The 17,148-nt window shown below is 39.8% G+C and overlaps 1 protein-coding gene across 2 annotated transcripts in view; it reads right to left on the bottom strand.

Annotated features, from left to right (window-relative positions):
• Positions 1 to 5,777: 5,777 nt before the first annotated feature.
• The window catches only part of ACP3 (acid phosphatase 3), a 54,254-nt gene continuing 42,883 nt past the window's right edge, over positions 5,778 to 17,148 (bottom strand). The window contains exons 10-11 of one of the 2 annotated variants that reach the window (XM_072651324.1): positions 14,727 to 14,896; positions 5,778 to 10,219 (exon numbers count right to left, since the gene is read on the bottom strand). In XM_072651324.1, the coding sequence (XP_072507425.1) occupies positions 10,104 to 10,219; positions 14,727 to 14,896 (286 nt within the window). In that variant the 3' untranslated portion in view covers positions 5,778 to 10,103. The remainder of the gene's footprint in view (positions 10,220 to 14,726; positions 14,897 to 17,148) is intronic. The other variant, XM_072651325.1, reaches the window with a different exon arrangement.

Genomic DNA, 17,148 nt, shown 5'->3' with positions numbered 1-17,148 from the left:
ATCGGAGAAGGAAATGGCAAAATACTCTATAAACAAAAACAAAACCCAGTTGGGGTCATGAGGAGGTGAACATGACTGAAATGACTGAACAACAATAAAAAAGAATATGGGCCTTGGAATTAGAATAGGCCTAGGTTCGAATTTTACCTTTGAGACCTATTTGACCATAGAAAAGTCACATATCCTCTGTTTTGGTTTTGTCATCTGTAAAATGGGAATGATAATAGCAGCATTTACCTCCCAGAGCTATTGAGAGGATCAGATGAAATAATTACAAAGTACATAGCACAGCTTTGGATGCTGGAAACTTATCCAAGTAATTCTCCAGGGGTTTTGTGAGAGGATACGTGGATGTCATTCACTTGTGGATTTTCAAGAGAAGAGAAGAGAAGAGAAGAGAGAGATTCAGAGAGACAGACAGAGAGACAGAGAGATTTCCTCTGTTTTGGCTTGCCTTTGTGCTTGGCAAAGAAACTTCCTTTTTAGGATTTTCTGGTGCTCCAACTTTGGATTTGCAATGAAACTAGATTTGTAGACTAACACTTAAGACAGAGGGTTTATGTAGCCATAGCATAGGAAAGATATTTGTCCAGGTTATAGGATTGGTTCAGATATCTCTATCCAAAAGTGTGTCCTGTCAACAGGATGGATGAAGTGTAGTAACTCCTATGGTAGAGGAACATCCATTGGAGTTGAAGGGGCTGGCCTCGTGGGCTGGCCTCTTATGCCTTAGGAAACTGTATCAATGAACTTTAGACCTTTGGACCAATAAAGTCTCAGGGATAGCTTTTATGCCTTTTAAAGGAAAAAAAATAAAGCTAGCTTGGCCCACATGATAGATATTATTCCTATCCCTAGGAGGTTAGCCAAAGCTTGGTGTGTGTAGTGGAGTGAGTGGAGTCTTACTTAGCTGAGCCAATGAGCAAGCAGCATTGAGAGGCAATATGAGTGAGCCCAAGGGTTCTGCAGTTGTTAGAGTCATGAGAGAGATCTGTAGCTGTGGGAGCTGTATAAGTGACTCCAACTACCTCTTGCACCTGCTCAACATTCAGAGGTTTGCCTTAAACACATGAACTGGTGTTTTGTTTTGTTTTTCATCCTACAGAGAGAGCTAATGATAGTAAAATTCTATATTGTGAGTGTGGGAGGAATTGAGATGGTTGCTTGTTCCCATACCTTTTTCTTAGTCCACTTAACTTGCTTACTAAGACCCTTGGTAGAGGCAGATCCACATAGAACATAGAAGGAAATAGATAGAGGCTGAGTCAAAGGGATTAATAATTAAATCAAATTCCTAGACTAGATAAGATCCCTGAAAGTAAGCAGAACAAAGCACTCCTTGTTGCCTGGTGAGTGGGACCAGGTGCTGGTCACCTCATCCCCTCCCTGTGTCCTCCCTAGGACAGGAGATCACAATTCCTGAGGGGGATTTCAGAGATGAAGATTGTGAAGGCAGCCCTGTTTTAAGTCATGGTCTACACTTCTCATGTGAGTGGCTGAGGTAGCATGAAGGTGAATGAAGGCTGTGGGAGTTAGAGGTTGATGAATTAGGAGGGCAAAGTGTTTGAGGGGATTGTTCAGTCATTTCAGTCGTGTCTGACTCTTCATGACCCCACTTTGGGGTTTTCTTGGTAAAGTACTTGGAGTAGTTTGCCATTTCCTTCCCCAGCTCATTTTACAGATGAGGAAACTGAGGCAAACAAGGTTAAGTGACTTACCCAGGGTCACATACCAACACATTTATTAATGTCTCTAAGCATGAGAACAGTGTGGGGGAAGACTATGAAGCAGGTATTGTACTCCTAGAGAAATGAAGGTCAGTAGATTACAGTAACAAGGATTCGTAGTTGGTTATAGAAATGAATGGAGTTAATCTCAGGGGAGGAGAAATTGCATAGAGTTACAATTATTTTTTTTACCTGTAAAAGAAGATAAAGATACAAGAGCTAAATGGCACAGTGGATAGAGCACAGGGCCTAGAGTCAGAAGGCCCTGAGTTCAAACCCAGCCTCAGAGTGACTCTAGGCAAGTCACTTAATCTTTCTGCTTCAATCTCTCCATTTGTAGAATTGGGATAATAACAACATCTACCTACCAGAATGGAACGAGACAATGTTTGTAGAGTTCTTAAAGTGCTATGTACATGCTAGCTATTATTATTAATATATCCAGTACCTGTAACACAGAGTTGTAGTGAGGATAAAATGTGACCATGTGTATGTGTAAACTGCTTTGTCAGCCAAAAAATTCTATGTGCATCAACTGTGATTCTACGTGATGAACTTCTTAACTGTGAAGAATAAGTCACACACTGCTTCTTCACGTGCATGTGTATCATGTGTATCCTGCCATAGAGTAGACTGCAGCCCATACTTGAGGCCTTGCCCCTAGCAGTGTGGAGACTGGACTGTGCCATTTCCTGTGTCCCAAGTAATGGTGAATTATGCAATTCCAGTCCTGTTTGCCTTGGTTTCCTCATCTGTAAAATGAGCTGGAGCCACAGGTACAAGTGGTGCTCCAAGCAGTTGTAGCATGTGCAGTGTCCTCACTCTGGTAAAACTGTCTCAGTAGATGACCTAAACCAGGTGGAGGGTAACAGATAGGCCTCAAACATGTCAGACACTTAGGGGATATCTACCCCCAAGCACGGGAAGACTTCCCCCACCAAAGTGGGCAGATGAGAACAACTGGCCACAAAGGCAGCTGAGGCAGGCACTGTGGAGCACTTAGAGCTTGATGATACATTGAAGATGTGAAGGTCGTCCACTGTATCCCTGTCCATTGCCAGTCATCTTGACTTTTATCCTGCCACTGGAATTTGATGACTCTGGAATAGAAAGTGAAACCAAGGACTTTGCACAATTCTGCCTCACTTAAATCCAATTCACACACAAGTCAAGACATCATTGGTGATGCCATTAGTCCTCCAAAATAAAAGGTCAACAACCACAACACAAAATGATCTGGGGAAGGAAATGGCGACCACTCCAGTATTTTTGCCAAGAAAACCCCAAATAGGGTCACAAAGAGGTGGACAGGACTGAAAAAAGGACTGAACCATAATAACAATCACAAGTGTGTGTGTGTGTGAGAGAGAGAGAGAGAAAGAGAGAGAGAGAGACACAGAGACAGAGAGAGAGAGAGAGAGGGAGGGAAGGAGGGAGGGAGAGAGCACCACTGTCATTCAGGCTGAGTATTTCTTGATGCCTGCCCACTCCACCATTGCCTGGGAGTGGAAGGAGGGTTAGTTTTTGTTTGGAAACAACATTGCCTGATCTTTGCTCATATGAAGACAGGAATCAATAATGACGCTTGTGATTAAACATAATTAGCAGCAATGGAGGGAACAAACACATCTGGAGTAGGCAGGGGTGTGGTCCAAGTTATAATCTAAAAGAGTAATGAGGATGCTCTTTATGAAGGGAGGTCAGAGCAGCAATACAAAACTGGAAGCAGGAGCAAAGGGCTAAGAGTTGTCAAGGAGACTCAATGGAGGGAGTGGTCCAAGGTGGCAGGAAATGACTGAGGACCTGGCTGAGAGAGGGTCTCTTGATGGTGGCACAGTTTGAATCCTCTCCTTGCTCAAGTACACGTGTACCATGCTGGGCCCAGACACCCTGATCCAGTGTAGCACCAACAGCAGCCATGATCAAATTATTTTTCAAAGGAATTATTTACAAAGAAGATTTGACTACATATTTTAGGTTAATTTAGAAGAAGGGCTTGATGCAGTCCCCATGGGATGCTGTGGGTATTTTCTTAATCCTATTCAGCTGTATGGTATGGATCAGGTACTATATATCAAACATTATATCTAATATTCTATCAAACTGCTAGAGTGCCACCTATCACCAGAAGAAGCTCTGGGTTAGTTGTCAAACTCTCAGAGAGCTGGCTGTCCTTCTCCCTAATCTTTGACCCTTTTTTACTGGTTAATGCTTATCTCCTTAGTCTAAAGCAGTGGAATTAAACTCAAATAGAAAGGGGTGAGGGGCAGCTAAACCAAACATAAGGATTACTGCAGGTGAATATTAACTTAGAAAACCACATGTTAACATTATCTATGTTTATTGCATTTTTATTTATTTTAAGTATTTTTTATATTTTAATTTCATTCCAGTGGCCCTCTGATATATTGTAGATCATATGCAGGGGGGTCAAGTGTTTGATATCTCTGGTCTAAGGGTTATGTCAGATTACCTAATGAAACGATTAGCTCAGCCCTCATCTTCCTAGCTCCTCCTGTTAATTATGTCACTGACTTGTGTGCTTCATTGACTCATTATATAGCATATCATATAAAATTTTAATTAGAATTTTAGAGCTGAATAAATTAGGCAACAGTCATAAACTCAATACAAGTTAACTCTTTAAGTTATCAACTTCAGACCAGGCAGCTATCACTCTTAAAGAACTATTATTGTATGGTTATGGATTATAAACAAATAAGAATTGAATTATTAATCATAAACTGAGGTCATTTGCAGAGAGGATCCAGAATATGAACCCAGGGAAAAGAGAGAGGAGAGGATAAAACAAAAGGAGTTATATTTCAGAATGGCATAAGTTTCAAGTTAGAAATGGTAGGTATTACAGTTGGTATTGATGGATGAGACCATTTAAGGAGAGTTACAGATTGCAGAGAACCAGAGAAGTTGCTCTGCAGATTAAGTAGCTTGGCTGAGATGTCCATGCACAATTCAGGGTTAGTCAGTTACAGTGTGGGTCACCATACCTTGGCAGTGGAAGAATCTGTTCAACATGGAAGCAACATTCATCAGGGAACCTTTAAGGACAGTTCCTAAGGCAAGAGGAGATCAAAGTTTATCTTTCCAAAGTTGTGAGTTATTCTGAGTACATGGGTTTTCCTTACCCAGGTGCCTCCTTGACAGGTTTCTTTTATAAATGTATATCCACTTTCCCCTGTAGATACCAAGTGCATTGGTGGGATTGTGAACCCAAGTCACAAGTGTGTGTGTGTATCTGTGATACTGTCAGAATTTCTTTGTCTTATTGTTGAGTAAATGGTTATTTTAAGATCTAGAAGTGTCATTATTGTGAGTTGTTGGTTGTATAAATAGAAACACATAGTTGGGAGCTCAAGAGCTAATGCAGTGACTAAGGAGAGTGTATTTCCTCTGAATAGGGTTACTCCTAGACCCTAAAATAATTTAAGTGTAACACTGTGGTAGTGATCTTACTCTAGAAACCTAGGCTTGTCATTGTGAAAATAGCTCAGGGAATAAGTATGTGTACACACACACACACACACACACACACACACACACACACATGCAGATATGAGGTGTTAGAGGATATGGCTACCCCACACACTTGGCATTACACAGCATTTGCAGGCAGATTTTATCTGGCATTGACCTCTCATCCTAGTTACCACCATCTTCAGTTGCTGCTTCTATAGATCTGAAACTCCTTTTAGTTGTAGTTTATCCATCCAAGTCTCCAGCTGTAAGCCAGAAAGCTTTTAGGCAAATGCCAAAGTGGCTGCAGCCCAAATTTGGCATCCACAGTAGAGAATGAATTGGTCATCATTCTGTCCCGGTCTTTCGCCTTTGCTACTTCATTCTGTCTCTCAGTCTGATGAAATCATGGCTGTGGGTCTTGTTTTCTCCTCGTCCCACACCGTGGCATCCTTCAGTGTGATTAGGCACTGCTAGTCCTCTGGTAAAGTGAAGCAAGGAGGAGACCGGTGGCCAACAAGGAGTTTTAGATTAGGTTCCCATCTATCACTCAGCAAAAAAGACTCACACACATAATAAAAGAAACATACTATTTTATTTCTTCAATTCTGTAAGCTGAAAGTGGCATTTTACATGCAATAGAACATTTTATTTAACAAAGTTTGGTTCTTTACAAAGAGAAAACTGTTTCAAAGACACTGATTCTGTGGCACAAGTGGTTTATTTGTTTGTAGAGGCAGCAAGGTGGTGCAGTAGAGCCTATGGAACCTGGAGTCAGGAAGACCTGTTTTCTTTTTTTTTAAATTAATTTTATTTATTTTCAGTATTCTATAATCACTACTATATAGCTTAGATTTCCCCTCCCTCCTCCCTCCCTCTCTGAGATAGCATACAATTTTATATAGGTTCTACACATACATTTCTATTAAATACATTTTCACTGTAGTCATGCTGCCTAGAAGAATTAAAATGAATGGGAGAAATCATATAACAAACCAAAATGTAATACACACAAAAAAATGATCTGCTACATTCTGCGATTGAATTCCATAGTTCTTTCTCTGGATGCAGAAGGCATTTTGCCTTAAAAGGCCATTGGGAATTTTTTTATGTTATTGCATTGCTATGAAGATCCAAGTCTACCAGAAAAAATCCTCGCACACTGTGGTTGTTGCTGTGTACAAAGTTCTCCTGGTTCTGCTCCTTTCGCTCAGCATCAGATCATATAAGTCTTTCCAGGACTCTCTGAAGAGGAAGACCTTTTTTCTGATACTAAGTTTGTGACTCCAGAAAAATCACATAACCTCTTTGTGTCTCAGTTTTATCACCAGTAAAATGGGCTCAAGAGCACCTATCTCCCAAGGTGGTCATGAATATCAGATGAGACAAGGGATGTGTGCAAAATACATTCTAGCTATTATTGCTACTTGGAAACTTCCCTAAACACAAGCAAATCTGGGGCTAGGAAAGAAAGGCAAAGAGAGGACAGACAGCTTGGAGAGAGAAGGGAATTGTTTTGTTTGACAACTCTTATTTGTGATGAGGGTTTTCTTTTACTTTTCTTTTTTTCCAGGGGAGGGGAGAAATGAGAGGGAGAAAAAAATGCATGATCATTAAAAAACAACAATAACTAATTTTTAAAAGAGAGGAAGGACACAAGGATTTATTAAGCTGCTACGTACTAGCCATTGTGTTGAGCTTTAAAAATACGATCCCATTTGATCCTCAAGATGAACCTGAGAGGCAGGTTTTATTTTACATTTATCCTTATTTTACAGGTGAGAAAACTGAGACAGTGACCTACCCTGTACAGGGTCATATATCAGAAGCTGGATTTGAACTCAGGTCTATCCTGACTTTAGAACTAGTGCTATATCCATTACACCACCTAGCTACCACTAAGAAGAGAGAAGAGGGAAGCTGCTAGCAAAAAAGGGAAGAAATGTGGGCTGTGTTAGAGTCTGAGTTAGGTGAAGCATGATCAGGTGTGATAAAATTATTTCCTAGGACACATGAGGAGACAAATGGTTCTCTTTTCCATCAGTAACCATTCTGGTCTTGAATAGCACCATCTTGGACTAACTGTCTAATGTTCTCACTTAGTTCTTTTTCTCCTAGAAGGTACCTAACATTTCTACTTTAGGCCATCTAACCTCCTGTGAGAGCTCCCCACCTCCCCCTTGACACTCTGGTTTCAATCACCATCTAGACTGCCCAGAAAATGGTGATTATGCTGAAGTTGTGTGGATTGGATTCTAAGTAGTATTTATTGTGATGGCAAAGATAGAAGACTGATATCCAAGAACCTTATCATGGTGGCCACACCTGAAAAGTCACTTTTATGAGTGCAACCCATTTAGATAATCTTGGAGAGATCTCAGAGATCTTGAAGCCCCGTGATGAATTTGTGTTCTGACAAATGTTAGAGGACACATTTGTGCTCTCTGATTTATTGTTATGAATCATTTGTCACCATTGGTTTTTCATTCTGCTATGAAGCTTAAAAAATAATTATAGTATTTGTCAATATAGTAACTCCCAGGAAACATCTCAGGGAAGACCTCATTTTCATTTTTGGGAGGCTAAATTGGATTCTGGGAAAGGGAATAAATGGCAAGTAAATTTTCTTTCATCAATGAAATGAGAGAGTTGTGGAAAACAGATCACCACTCCCATAGCCCCAGTATCTAAGAATGATAATGACTCGCATTTATACTTTAAGGTTTGCAGAGCACTCCATCAAATTGTCTCATTTCATCCTCACAATAACCCTGGGAGGTAGGTGCTATTATGTCCATCTTGCAGGGGAACAAACCGAAACAGAGGCTAAGTGACTTGCCCAAGGTCACCCAAGTATCTGAGGCTAGATTTTGAAATCAAGTCTTCCTGGTTCCAGGTCTAGGGTTCTATCCACTGGGCCATATAGCTTCTTCAAGTTCCAGAGTTGCCACTAACTAGCTGTGTGGCCTTAGGCAAGTCACTTAACTGTCCTCTTAGGGTCTTAGTTTCGGTGAAGTGGAGAGGTTGTACTAGATAATCTCTGAGATCCCTTTCAGATCTGAATAGTCTATTAACCTACTGCCTTTGGGCTTTTTAAAATTCTTTTCCAGTGGTGGGGAGAGATGGGAGGGAGAAAAAAAAGCTTGACAAGTGAAAAAAATTAATAAAATAGAGTAAGAGAAAGGGAGAAAGAGGAAGGAAACAGACATTTATTTAAGCACCTACTACATAGCAGGCTTTGTGTTCAGCATGTTACACATAAGTTCTTATCTGATCCCCAAAACAACCTTGTGAGTCAGTAAGTACAGTTATACTTATTTTACTGTTGAAGTAGACAGTGGTTTGCTCAGGGTCACAGAGCAAGCTGGGCAATGCATGTCTCATGTACTAGGGATGTATTTTTGGTTATCAATTTGAATGTAGATTTTCCTGTACTACAGCTATGGTCCAGTACTCCAGCTATGGACTTCTTTTGGGGGGGGGGGGGCGAGGGAGGGATTGGACCTGTGAGTTCATCAGTATTGGGAGCTACCAGGAGGTGCTTCTTTGAACAACACAGACCAGCACCTTTGCTTCCTTTTATAATCTTAGAGATTTGCCCAAGGAGCTGAGGGTTACACAGCCAGTAGGTTTCAGAAGCTGAAACTCAACTCAAGTCTTCCAGACTTTAAGCCTCGCATTCTCTTAACTATCCCACTGTCGCTAATGAAAAATAAAGACATAAAGATTTCAATGATCATCCCCAAGCAAAGAAGGACATTCTATCTAAATGTCCTAATATCTACCACAGAAAAATTATTAGCCAATTCATGAACTGATTCCATTCATCTTTCAAAGCTAATCTTTTAATATGAAATCAAAGGATCATAAAATTTAGAGTTAGGAGGGACATTGGTGGTCATTATGTCCAAACCCCTCATTTTAAAGATGAAAAAATTGAAGCCCTGAGATGTGTCCCCCACAAAATAATGGCTGGATCTAGGTACGTAGTATGAAATGCAAGATACAAAATTCACAGAAGTTGAAATATATTTCCATTTAATCATAGTTATCCTTAATCATTCTTATGGCATTTCCTCTTATGTTAAAAACAAACTCACAAACGATTAATTTTACAAATGGAATCATGATCCATGAATTTTCTTGTTGTTTTTCTCGTAGCAGACATTTCCAATTCTTAATTCTACTTGTTCTTTTCTAACATCATATTGAATGAAACTAGATTTAAAAAGGTTAATGTTACAAGTTAAGGAATTTGAGTATCTTCTTCTTGGGGTTTTGAAAACATTCTAGAAATAAGTCTGTTGCTACAACTCAAACTATATTTTCCATTTCTATATCCTAGCTACATCTTAATTTTTTTTTTTTAAAAAAAGGTCATCTCCAATTTCCTGTTGGTTCTTATTTCTTGAAAACTATCCTTTAAGACACTAGTCTTCCATCTCTCTTCTTTATTGAGCTTCCTTTAACTTTAATCTTTGTCCAGCCACACATTTCTTTACTCTTTTTGGAAAGCCAGTGATCTGAAGTTGATTTCCTTTTATTTCCTGCACTGACCACTCTGCTCTCTTGGTGAGATGACATAGTAAAGTTTCCTGTACGAGACACAACTATCCTTTGTCAGGGAGCCATCTCTCTACTTAGGCGGATGAAATAGTCAATCTCAATTCACAGCTCTGAGGTGACCAATGAATCTTAAGTATGTATGCCTTTAGCTGTCAATCTGGAGGCAGTTATTGAACTGCTGTGATTTCATTCCAAACTCTAAACAGAACTGACCAGACTGGTTAGGCAGAAATATCCCCATGTTCTGAATGCCATTTGTTTGAGGGTTGCATCACAAACAGATATGTCATACCAGGAATCTTGCAAAGCTCCTCTGTTCTCGCTTTAACCATCCTTTTAAATAGATTGATAGGGGTTCCTCTTTCTGCAGGGTCCATAATGGAACAGCATGAACAGCAGCGCCGTCAAAACAGCAGCTGATAGGCAAAAGGCAGTCAGTGCTATCTTTAGAGCTTGGAAAAAGAGAAAAAGGTAGGTAAGCAGTTTTTATTAAGAAGATCCTAGAGCTGTGCAACAGTGTTGGTTTTCTGCCCTCCCTTTAAATGTCAGATGCCTTGAAATTAATGGTCAGCCTTGAAATGGACAATGGCCCGAGAGACCGAGGCATGAAGTCAAGCAGTGGGCCTACAAGAAATGGAGTCTGGCCTTACTCTTCTTTCCAAACTTTGGGTTGGGTGGGATTTCAGGAGGCAGTTTTCATTTTTATGAGCATTTGTATTTCTGGAGAAACTCTTAAGTCATCCTTAGAATATAAAAGTCTGCAATTCCAGCCAAACTATATTTTATTTCTAATCTGTCCTCTCATTTCCACCTAGTCCATGAAGAGCTGGGCAATCAAGAAATATAAATTAAATAAAGGAACTTCTTTCTTAACTGCTAGTTAAATTTTTTTTTGCCTACAAACCCTTGAAAATAAAGGAAAACGCACTCATATGTAACCATTTATTCCTTTCCTAAATATACAGTGTTATGGAGATAGAGGATAAACTTATTTGTTTTTTATGAAAAGTGTTAGATTCATAGATCTGTCAAGTCTGGGGAGCACACTGGATCTGAAATCAAAAGGCCTGGACTGGAGTCAAGTTTCTGCTTTGGTGACCTTAGACAGAGAAGTTGAGTTGTAACTGCAAAACGAAGGGTTTAGTCTAGATCAGGAGTGGGGAACGGGCAGCTTCCAGGCCACATGTATCCTTCTAGGTCCTCAAGTGCAACTACTTTGTTTTGTGAAATTGGATTCTGTTAAAGGGTCACACTTAAGGACCTAGAGGACTACATGTGGCCTCAAGGCTGCAGGTTCCCCACCCCTGGTCACTCTAGATGGTCTTTAAAGTCTCTTCTAGCTCTAATCCATAAATCTCCATGCTACTACCTTGATGTGTCATTAGGCCTTGGTTATCTCAACTGTGAAATAAGGAAGATGGACTCTAAAAGATGATCTCTAAGGTTTTTTCAGTTCTACATCCTATGGTCCTAGAGAAAACCCAATCCTTTCATAGTGTGGTCAAGGAAACTGAGGCCAAGAATGAAGAAATGATTCTCCTGTGATCTGAGAGAGTTAGAACTAGAAGTAGGCTCCCTTTCAAGTAGTCCAGTGTTTCATCCATTATCTTGTGCTGTCTCTTAAATACTATCATAAGGTGAACAGCAGAATTATGGGAGATGAAGACAAGAGGATAATTGGCAATGGAAGATGTAGTCTGATCTAATCAAAATTTTGAAGGAAAATATATATATCTACATACATACATACAGAATTGGGACTGGAGATAAAGGTAATAACTTTTAAAACCTATTTTGTGACTGATTTATATATTTTTTGAATTTAGTTTCATCAGATATGTTTTTATGGTTTTAAGACGGAGTAATATAGGTAAGATGTGGGTATGATGAGACAGATATTGCCACAACGATTAACACTCCAAGTAAAGATTCAAGTTATAGCAAAGGACAAATTAGAATACTATGTATGGACAGTCCATTTTGTAGATTATCAGTAATCTATGTTGCCTCACTATTGTCCAGCTAGGTGCCAGGTTTATGTATGCGAACTTCAGGACTATGCACTAAAGGACTATGTGAGCATTTGTCTTATGTGTGTGTCCAATGGGACATGAGCAGACTTTGGAAGATAGTGGAGGATAGAAGGGCCATTGCTCTATGGTCTGTGGGGTCCCAGAGAGTTGGACACAACTGAATGAAGGAATAACAACATGTCCAATGGGTCTACAGTTTAAAAAAATGGTAAGCCAAAAAAATATTTTCACATCCAATAGATCCTCAAATTTGGAATAATTTTAGGACAAGAAGTAGGATAATGGGGAACCCTATCAGAATTGGTGAAAATTTTGAATTGCAGAATATTTTTAAAGAAATCAAGTTTTACTGTTGTCAAATATTACATCAAGAAAATAGGCTTGCCAAATGTTCACTAGCAGAGGATCTGCTTTAGTGAAAAGATAAGAACAGTTTATAATAAACATGCTAACCTAAAACAGTATTAACTTCTGCTTAGATGCCAATTAGATTAAGTATGTATCATTGTATTTTCAAAATAATTTGTCCTTGAATAGTCTACATTTCCTTTCTAGTACTACTTATACTATGTATTTGACTAGCAGATCTCTTCCCCTACTCATTTCCATTTTTTTTTGAAATAGATGATGCTGAAGTCAACTTAAGCCCAGACCCTGTCAGAATGATCACAAATTATTAGTGAAATCCAAATTTCTTTTAAAACCCTTACAACATTTATTTTCCCTCCAGTAAGATAATGAGATCTGGGCCTTCTGGAATCTGTACTGAAGGACTTTAAAACCATTTAAAGAAATACACACTGCTGTACACATACTCCTTTGAAAAGTCCTGTTTAAAAGTCACTTTTTGAATTTCCTAATACTGGCTTCTTCCTTCTCCTCCTATTTCATATATGACTCATTGAGAGACTGGGAAAAGTTGTGTATCATTGAAAAATAGGATCTGGGCCTGATAATATCATTCTACTTAATCACTGTCATATTTGTTGTTTATCTGGCAAGAGAGAGCTGAAAAGGTCTCATCTGAAAGGTGCTGTCCACTTCTCTTCACATTAAGCCAACTTAATTTGGAGAAGCTGTGCTTGTGACGTAAGTATCCAGGGGGAACCATTCCTTAGAATTCTCTCCCTTTTGCCTTCAGAATTTTGTCTGCAAGATGATAGCCTCTAGGCATTTTTGCATCATTCACATGTTAAATCCACCTCAGCTTTTATTCTCTGACTCCTGTGGGTAGACACACTCACTGGAACATCAATTTCTGAAGTTACTTCTTAGAGGCAGAAGTCTGCCTACAGCAGGCATCTTAACATTTCCCACTTGGCTGATCTCCTAAACTTCATCAAGATCTCCAGAAACTCATCCTCCTGTAAGATTCTGCAGCTTATACCTTCTCAGTACCCTGTGCCCTGAGTTCTCTCCCTCCCTTTGGTTAAAAAGGATGTGGGTAGGAGGATATCAGAAAACTTCCCAGATCCTCCATTTAAAGAGGAGGCTTAGGGTAGCTAACTCATCATTTCCCACCTGGCTGCTCTCATGGACTTCATTGTGCTCCTCTTTCTTTTGAATTGAGAGATACATGCACAGAGTTTGGTTCCTATGGTCTAAATTTCACAGCGTCCTGAGAATTCACCATCTACACTCCAAGAAGTTTTTATTTTGCATATCATTGGAAAGGTCTTATATATCCTGAATTTCTCAAGTTCATCAAACATGATGAAGCCTCCTCTCCCAAACCTCTTTCAGGTTTTACATCCCTCAGGTTGGTGGCTTCTCGAAAGAATACTTACTTACATTTCTCATGTCTTTTGTGCATATTTTCTGTGCCAGCATACAAGTTCCCACTTTCCTCACCTGAATTCTCCTCTGTAACAATCTATCTATTCATTCCTATCCAATTTTATCTCTATTCATCTAATCTCTATCTACTCATCTATCCAATGTATCTATCTGCCTGCACATATGATATATACACAATGTACTCTCACAGATTGTTTTCACTTCTCAGGATCAATAAGAAAGGTTGGTTTTTCATTGGTTTTCAGGAGCCAGATGGATCAAGGAAATTTTTATTTTTTCAGTTCTGCTAATTAGGATTAAAAAAATCAACCCCACAAACCCATAACCAAATTCAAAACAAGACACAACCTGCTCCCCAGTATAGGACAATTCAAGTGAAGATTTAGTCCCATCTCCCAGTCCTATTTGTCAGTATCTTAGTCAGCCCCATCTTTGCCTTTATGCTGCTTTTATCTGCTGATCTTATATGAAGATTGTCCCCATGTGATTCATTTATTTATCAACTCTTCCTCTCTATAGCTATCATCTTGGCATCTTCTGTTAGGAAGGTGGGAACTCTTAGGAGCTGGGGCTAGTATAGTCTGGTGCTGTCAGGTTCTGTTTATTAGAAATCTGTTCCCTCACTGGCATCTGATCATTCATTGCTCTAGGACCCCTGAGAATTGAAGATAGTGAGTTTGCATCTAAGACATATTCTTCTACCTGGTGTTTAAAGGGCTGTCTACACCTAGTGCTGTTAATCTGAATTCAAGGTGTTCTCAGGAAATATGAAGACTGGTGAGGCCAATCTTGTACATGCATGGCTTAGATGAGTTCCATGAAACTTAGAAAACTTGTAACATTCTCTCCAGTTTTATCCCGTTAGTTTTTGAAGCTGTCTGATAGATATTACATCACCTTTGTATACAAGTTAAGGAAAGTTTGTTGTGAGTGAAGGTAGTAGAAGAAGTCTAGCCTTCATAAGAATGGGAGTTCCCTGAAACACATCACCCAAATCCATTTTCCCCCGGCCACTGAGAGTGATGGCCAAAGCATGATCTCAAAGCTGGGAATGATTCCTAGCCTTCTTGGTGTTGCTTCTTGAGTAGGAATTAACTTCTTTGATATCTTTTATTAACTTCCTTAGTACCTTGGTGTTCACTAAGGCTGAAACACTCCTTTGACCAGTCTTCTGTCATTATAGGGGAGACCAGCTCAACAAACTGCTTCAGTGGACAGCTGGATGTGCAGCCTGGTAGGGTGAGGGAATAAGGATCCTGCTTTGTGTCATTCCGATAGTACATTTCAACGTTGTATTGCCTGGTTTGTGGGACATAAAAGAGAGCAGCTTTAGTTCCTATATAGCTCAAGTGCCTCTAAACTCCTCCCTAGATGTACTGCAACACAGGAAGTGAAAGATTGGATGCTTTGCCTACCTTGGGGTTGAGGGGATGGGAGGAACCTGTGTTGTGGCCTTGATGGGAAGGGTAGACCCAGGAAGAAAAGTGTTGAAGGGAATGGGTGGAAAATGTTGGCCATATAGAGTAGGGAGGAATTAGGGATATCTCAATGGAGAAAGAGTCTGTCCTTTGCAGGGAAGAGGGGTGGGAAGGAGTAATTTTTAGAGAATTGTCAGAATAGGAGGGCAAATCAGATTAAGGTTTTGAGAGCAGACCAGGAGTTGATGAAAGAATGAATGAGCAAGGAACTGGTCTTTCCCTATCCCTCAGTCTCATATTTCACTCATTCCTTTTGTGACTTGTCTAGGGTTAAATAGCTGGCTGAGCTGGGATTTACTCAGTTTCTCTGACTCCATATCTAGTTCTCTTTCCGCTATATAGTACTGCTTCTTCAAAGTTCCTGTAAATCCAGAAAACTCCATGTAGATATCTGTCTCTTGCATGTTTGCTTGTGTCTGGGTTGGAGTGTGGTCATCAGCATATGTGAACTGGAGCAAGACACTTCACCTTTGTGGGCTTGACTTTTTTCCTCTATCCAATGAGGAGGGTGGGAATCAATCACTATGGTCCCTTCCAGCTCTAAATGTATGAGCCTATGACCCAATCATCATGTTTCTGACCCTTTTCCCCCAAATGTTTCTCCTTTTCCCTTCCTCCCCTCCGTTCCTAAGGGAGGTTTCCTCCCTCTCCTTTAGATGTCTTTTTTACTTTATCTGATGATTATATAGAACTTCACTTCTGAGTTCTGGAAAGCTATATTAGTTTTAGCTGGAGATAGGGTGACCATCCTTTCCTTTCCCCTTTCCTTCTCTCTGGATTAAGGCATCCTGTGATTAGGTCATTCACTTACTTTGAAGTTGATGCCTCCCTCTAAGTCTGGGAAGCATTAACCTTTATTTTATGTTTGTTTCTTAAGAAAATGTGATCATGATAATTTTGATCATGAGAATCTGAGCTGTGGACACACAGAAACACTTATATATGTGTATGTATGTGTATAAATAGAAGGACAGAGATAGTAGATTTCTTATCCCAGAGTGACCAGAACAGGTTGACTTGGGGGATAATTTAGAACAATGGTACCAAACAGGAGAGTGCCAGCCTGACAAATGAATTCAGGATTCATATACTTCTATATGAGGAGCTGGTAAGGGCAGCAAGCTGCTAGGGAGCCACATGAGAACATTTTCCTGTTCCTTTCCTTTTCCATTTTCTTGGTTTGACTAGTTGTCATTCTAGGCTTTGAAAAGCCAGATATATTTTGTGAAGGAAGGAAACTAATGAATTGCTTTGAAAGTGAAAGCCAAGCCCTGAAAGGGACTGAGTTGCTAGGGAAGCTCCATCTACCCGAACACAGGGGGAACAAGTTGCCAGAGTTTGCTCAATGAGCCCACAGGCTTCATGGGAGAGTGTCAGCCTAGCTTGCCTGATATCTCCCCAGCAGCACCTGCTGTCTACTTCTGTTTAAAATGTTTTTTACAGATGTCTGTGTTTAATACCCACACACATATATGTAAATATATAATATGTATAAATGTTATATCAATGCTGTATGCTAATAGGGTCATAGCTGAGAGTTGGAAGGGACCTTAGAGACTTTCTAGTCCATCCTTGTCATTTTATAGAAGAGGAAACTGAGGCCCCAAAGAGTTAAGTCATGCCCAAAGTCATGCAGGGAACAATGGAAAAGCTAGGATTTGAACCTATGACCCTGGCTCTAATTCAGAACTTTTTCCATCATAGTGTATTGCTTTTGTCCCTTGTTCTTACATCTAAAGTAAAAGAATTTAGCTTTTTTTTAAAACTGATTTTTCTTTAATCAGAAACAAACATAACCAAAAATAAGTTTTTCTCTTGTGGTCCTTGGTTAGTTTTTCCCTTCAAGTCATTGCTTCTCAGGAGAAAAATGTTTCCTATCCTTGGTTTTATTCAGGGTATTGGAAGGGGGAAGGGAGGCAGCACATCCCAGGTTAGTAAGGAGCAGAATGGGAAGGAAGCTGAGACTGAGTCCTAACTGGCCAGAGTGAACTGAAGGGTTTCTCACAGTTTCACTCCTTGTCTAAACCTGACACTCAGCCTATTGTACAATTCTGACTGCCCACATCACCTTGA

The sequence above is a fragment of the Notamacropus eugenii genome, chromosome 3 (assembly GCF_028372415.1).
Source record: "Notamacropus eugenii isolate mMacEug1 chromosome 3, mMacEug1.pri_v2, whole genome shotgun sequence".
In the NCBI taxonomy this organism is placed as follows: domain Eukaryota; kingdom Metazoa; phylum Chordata; class Mammalia; order Diprotodontia; family Macropodidae; genus Notamacropus; species Notamacropus eugenii.
The sequence above is the reverse complement of the archived record's forward strand: the minus strand, read 5'-3'. Positions and strand labels throughout refer to the sequence as shown.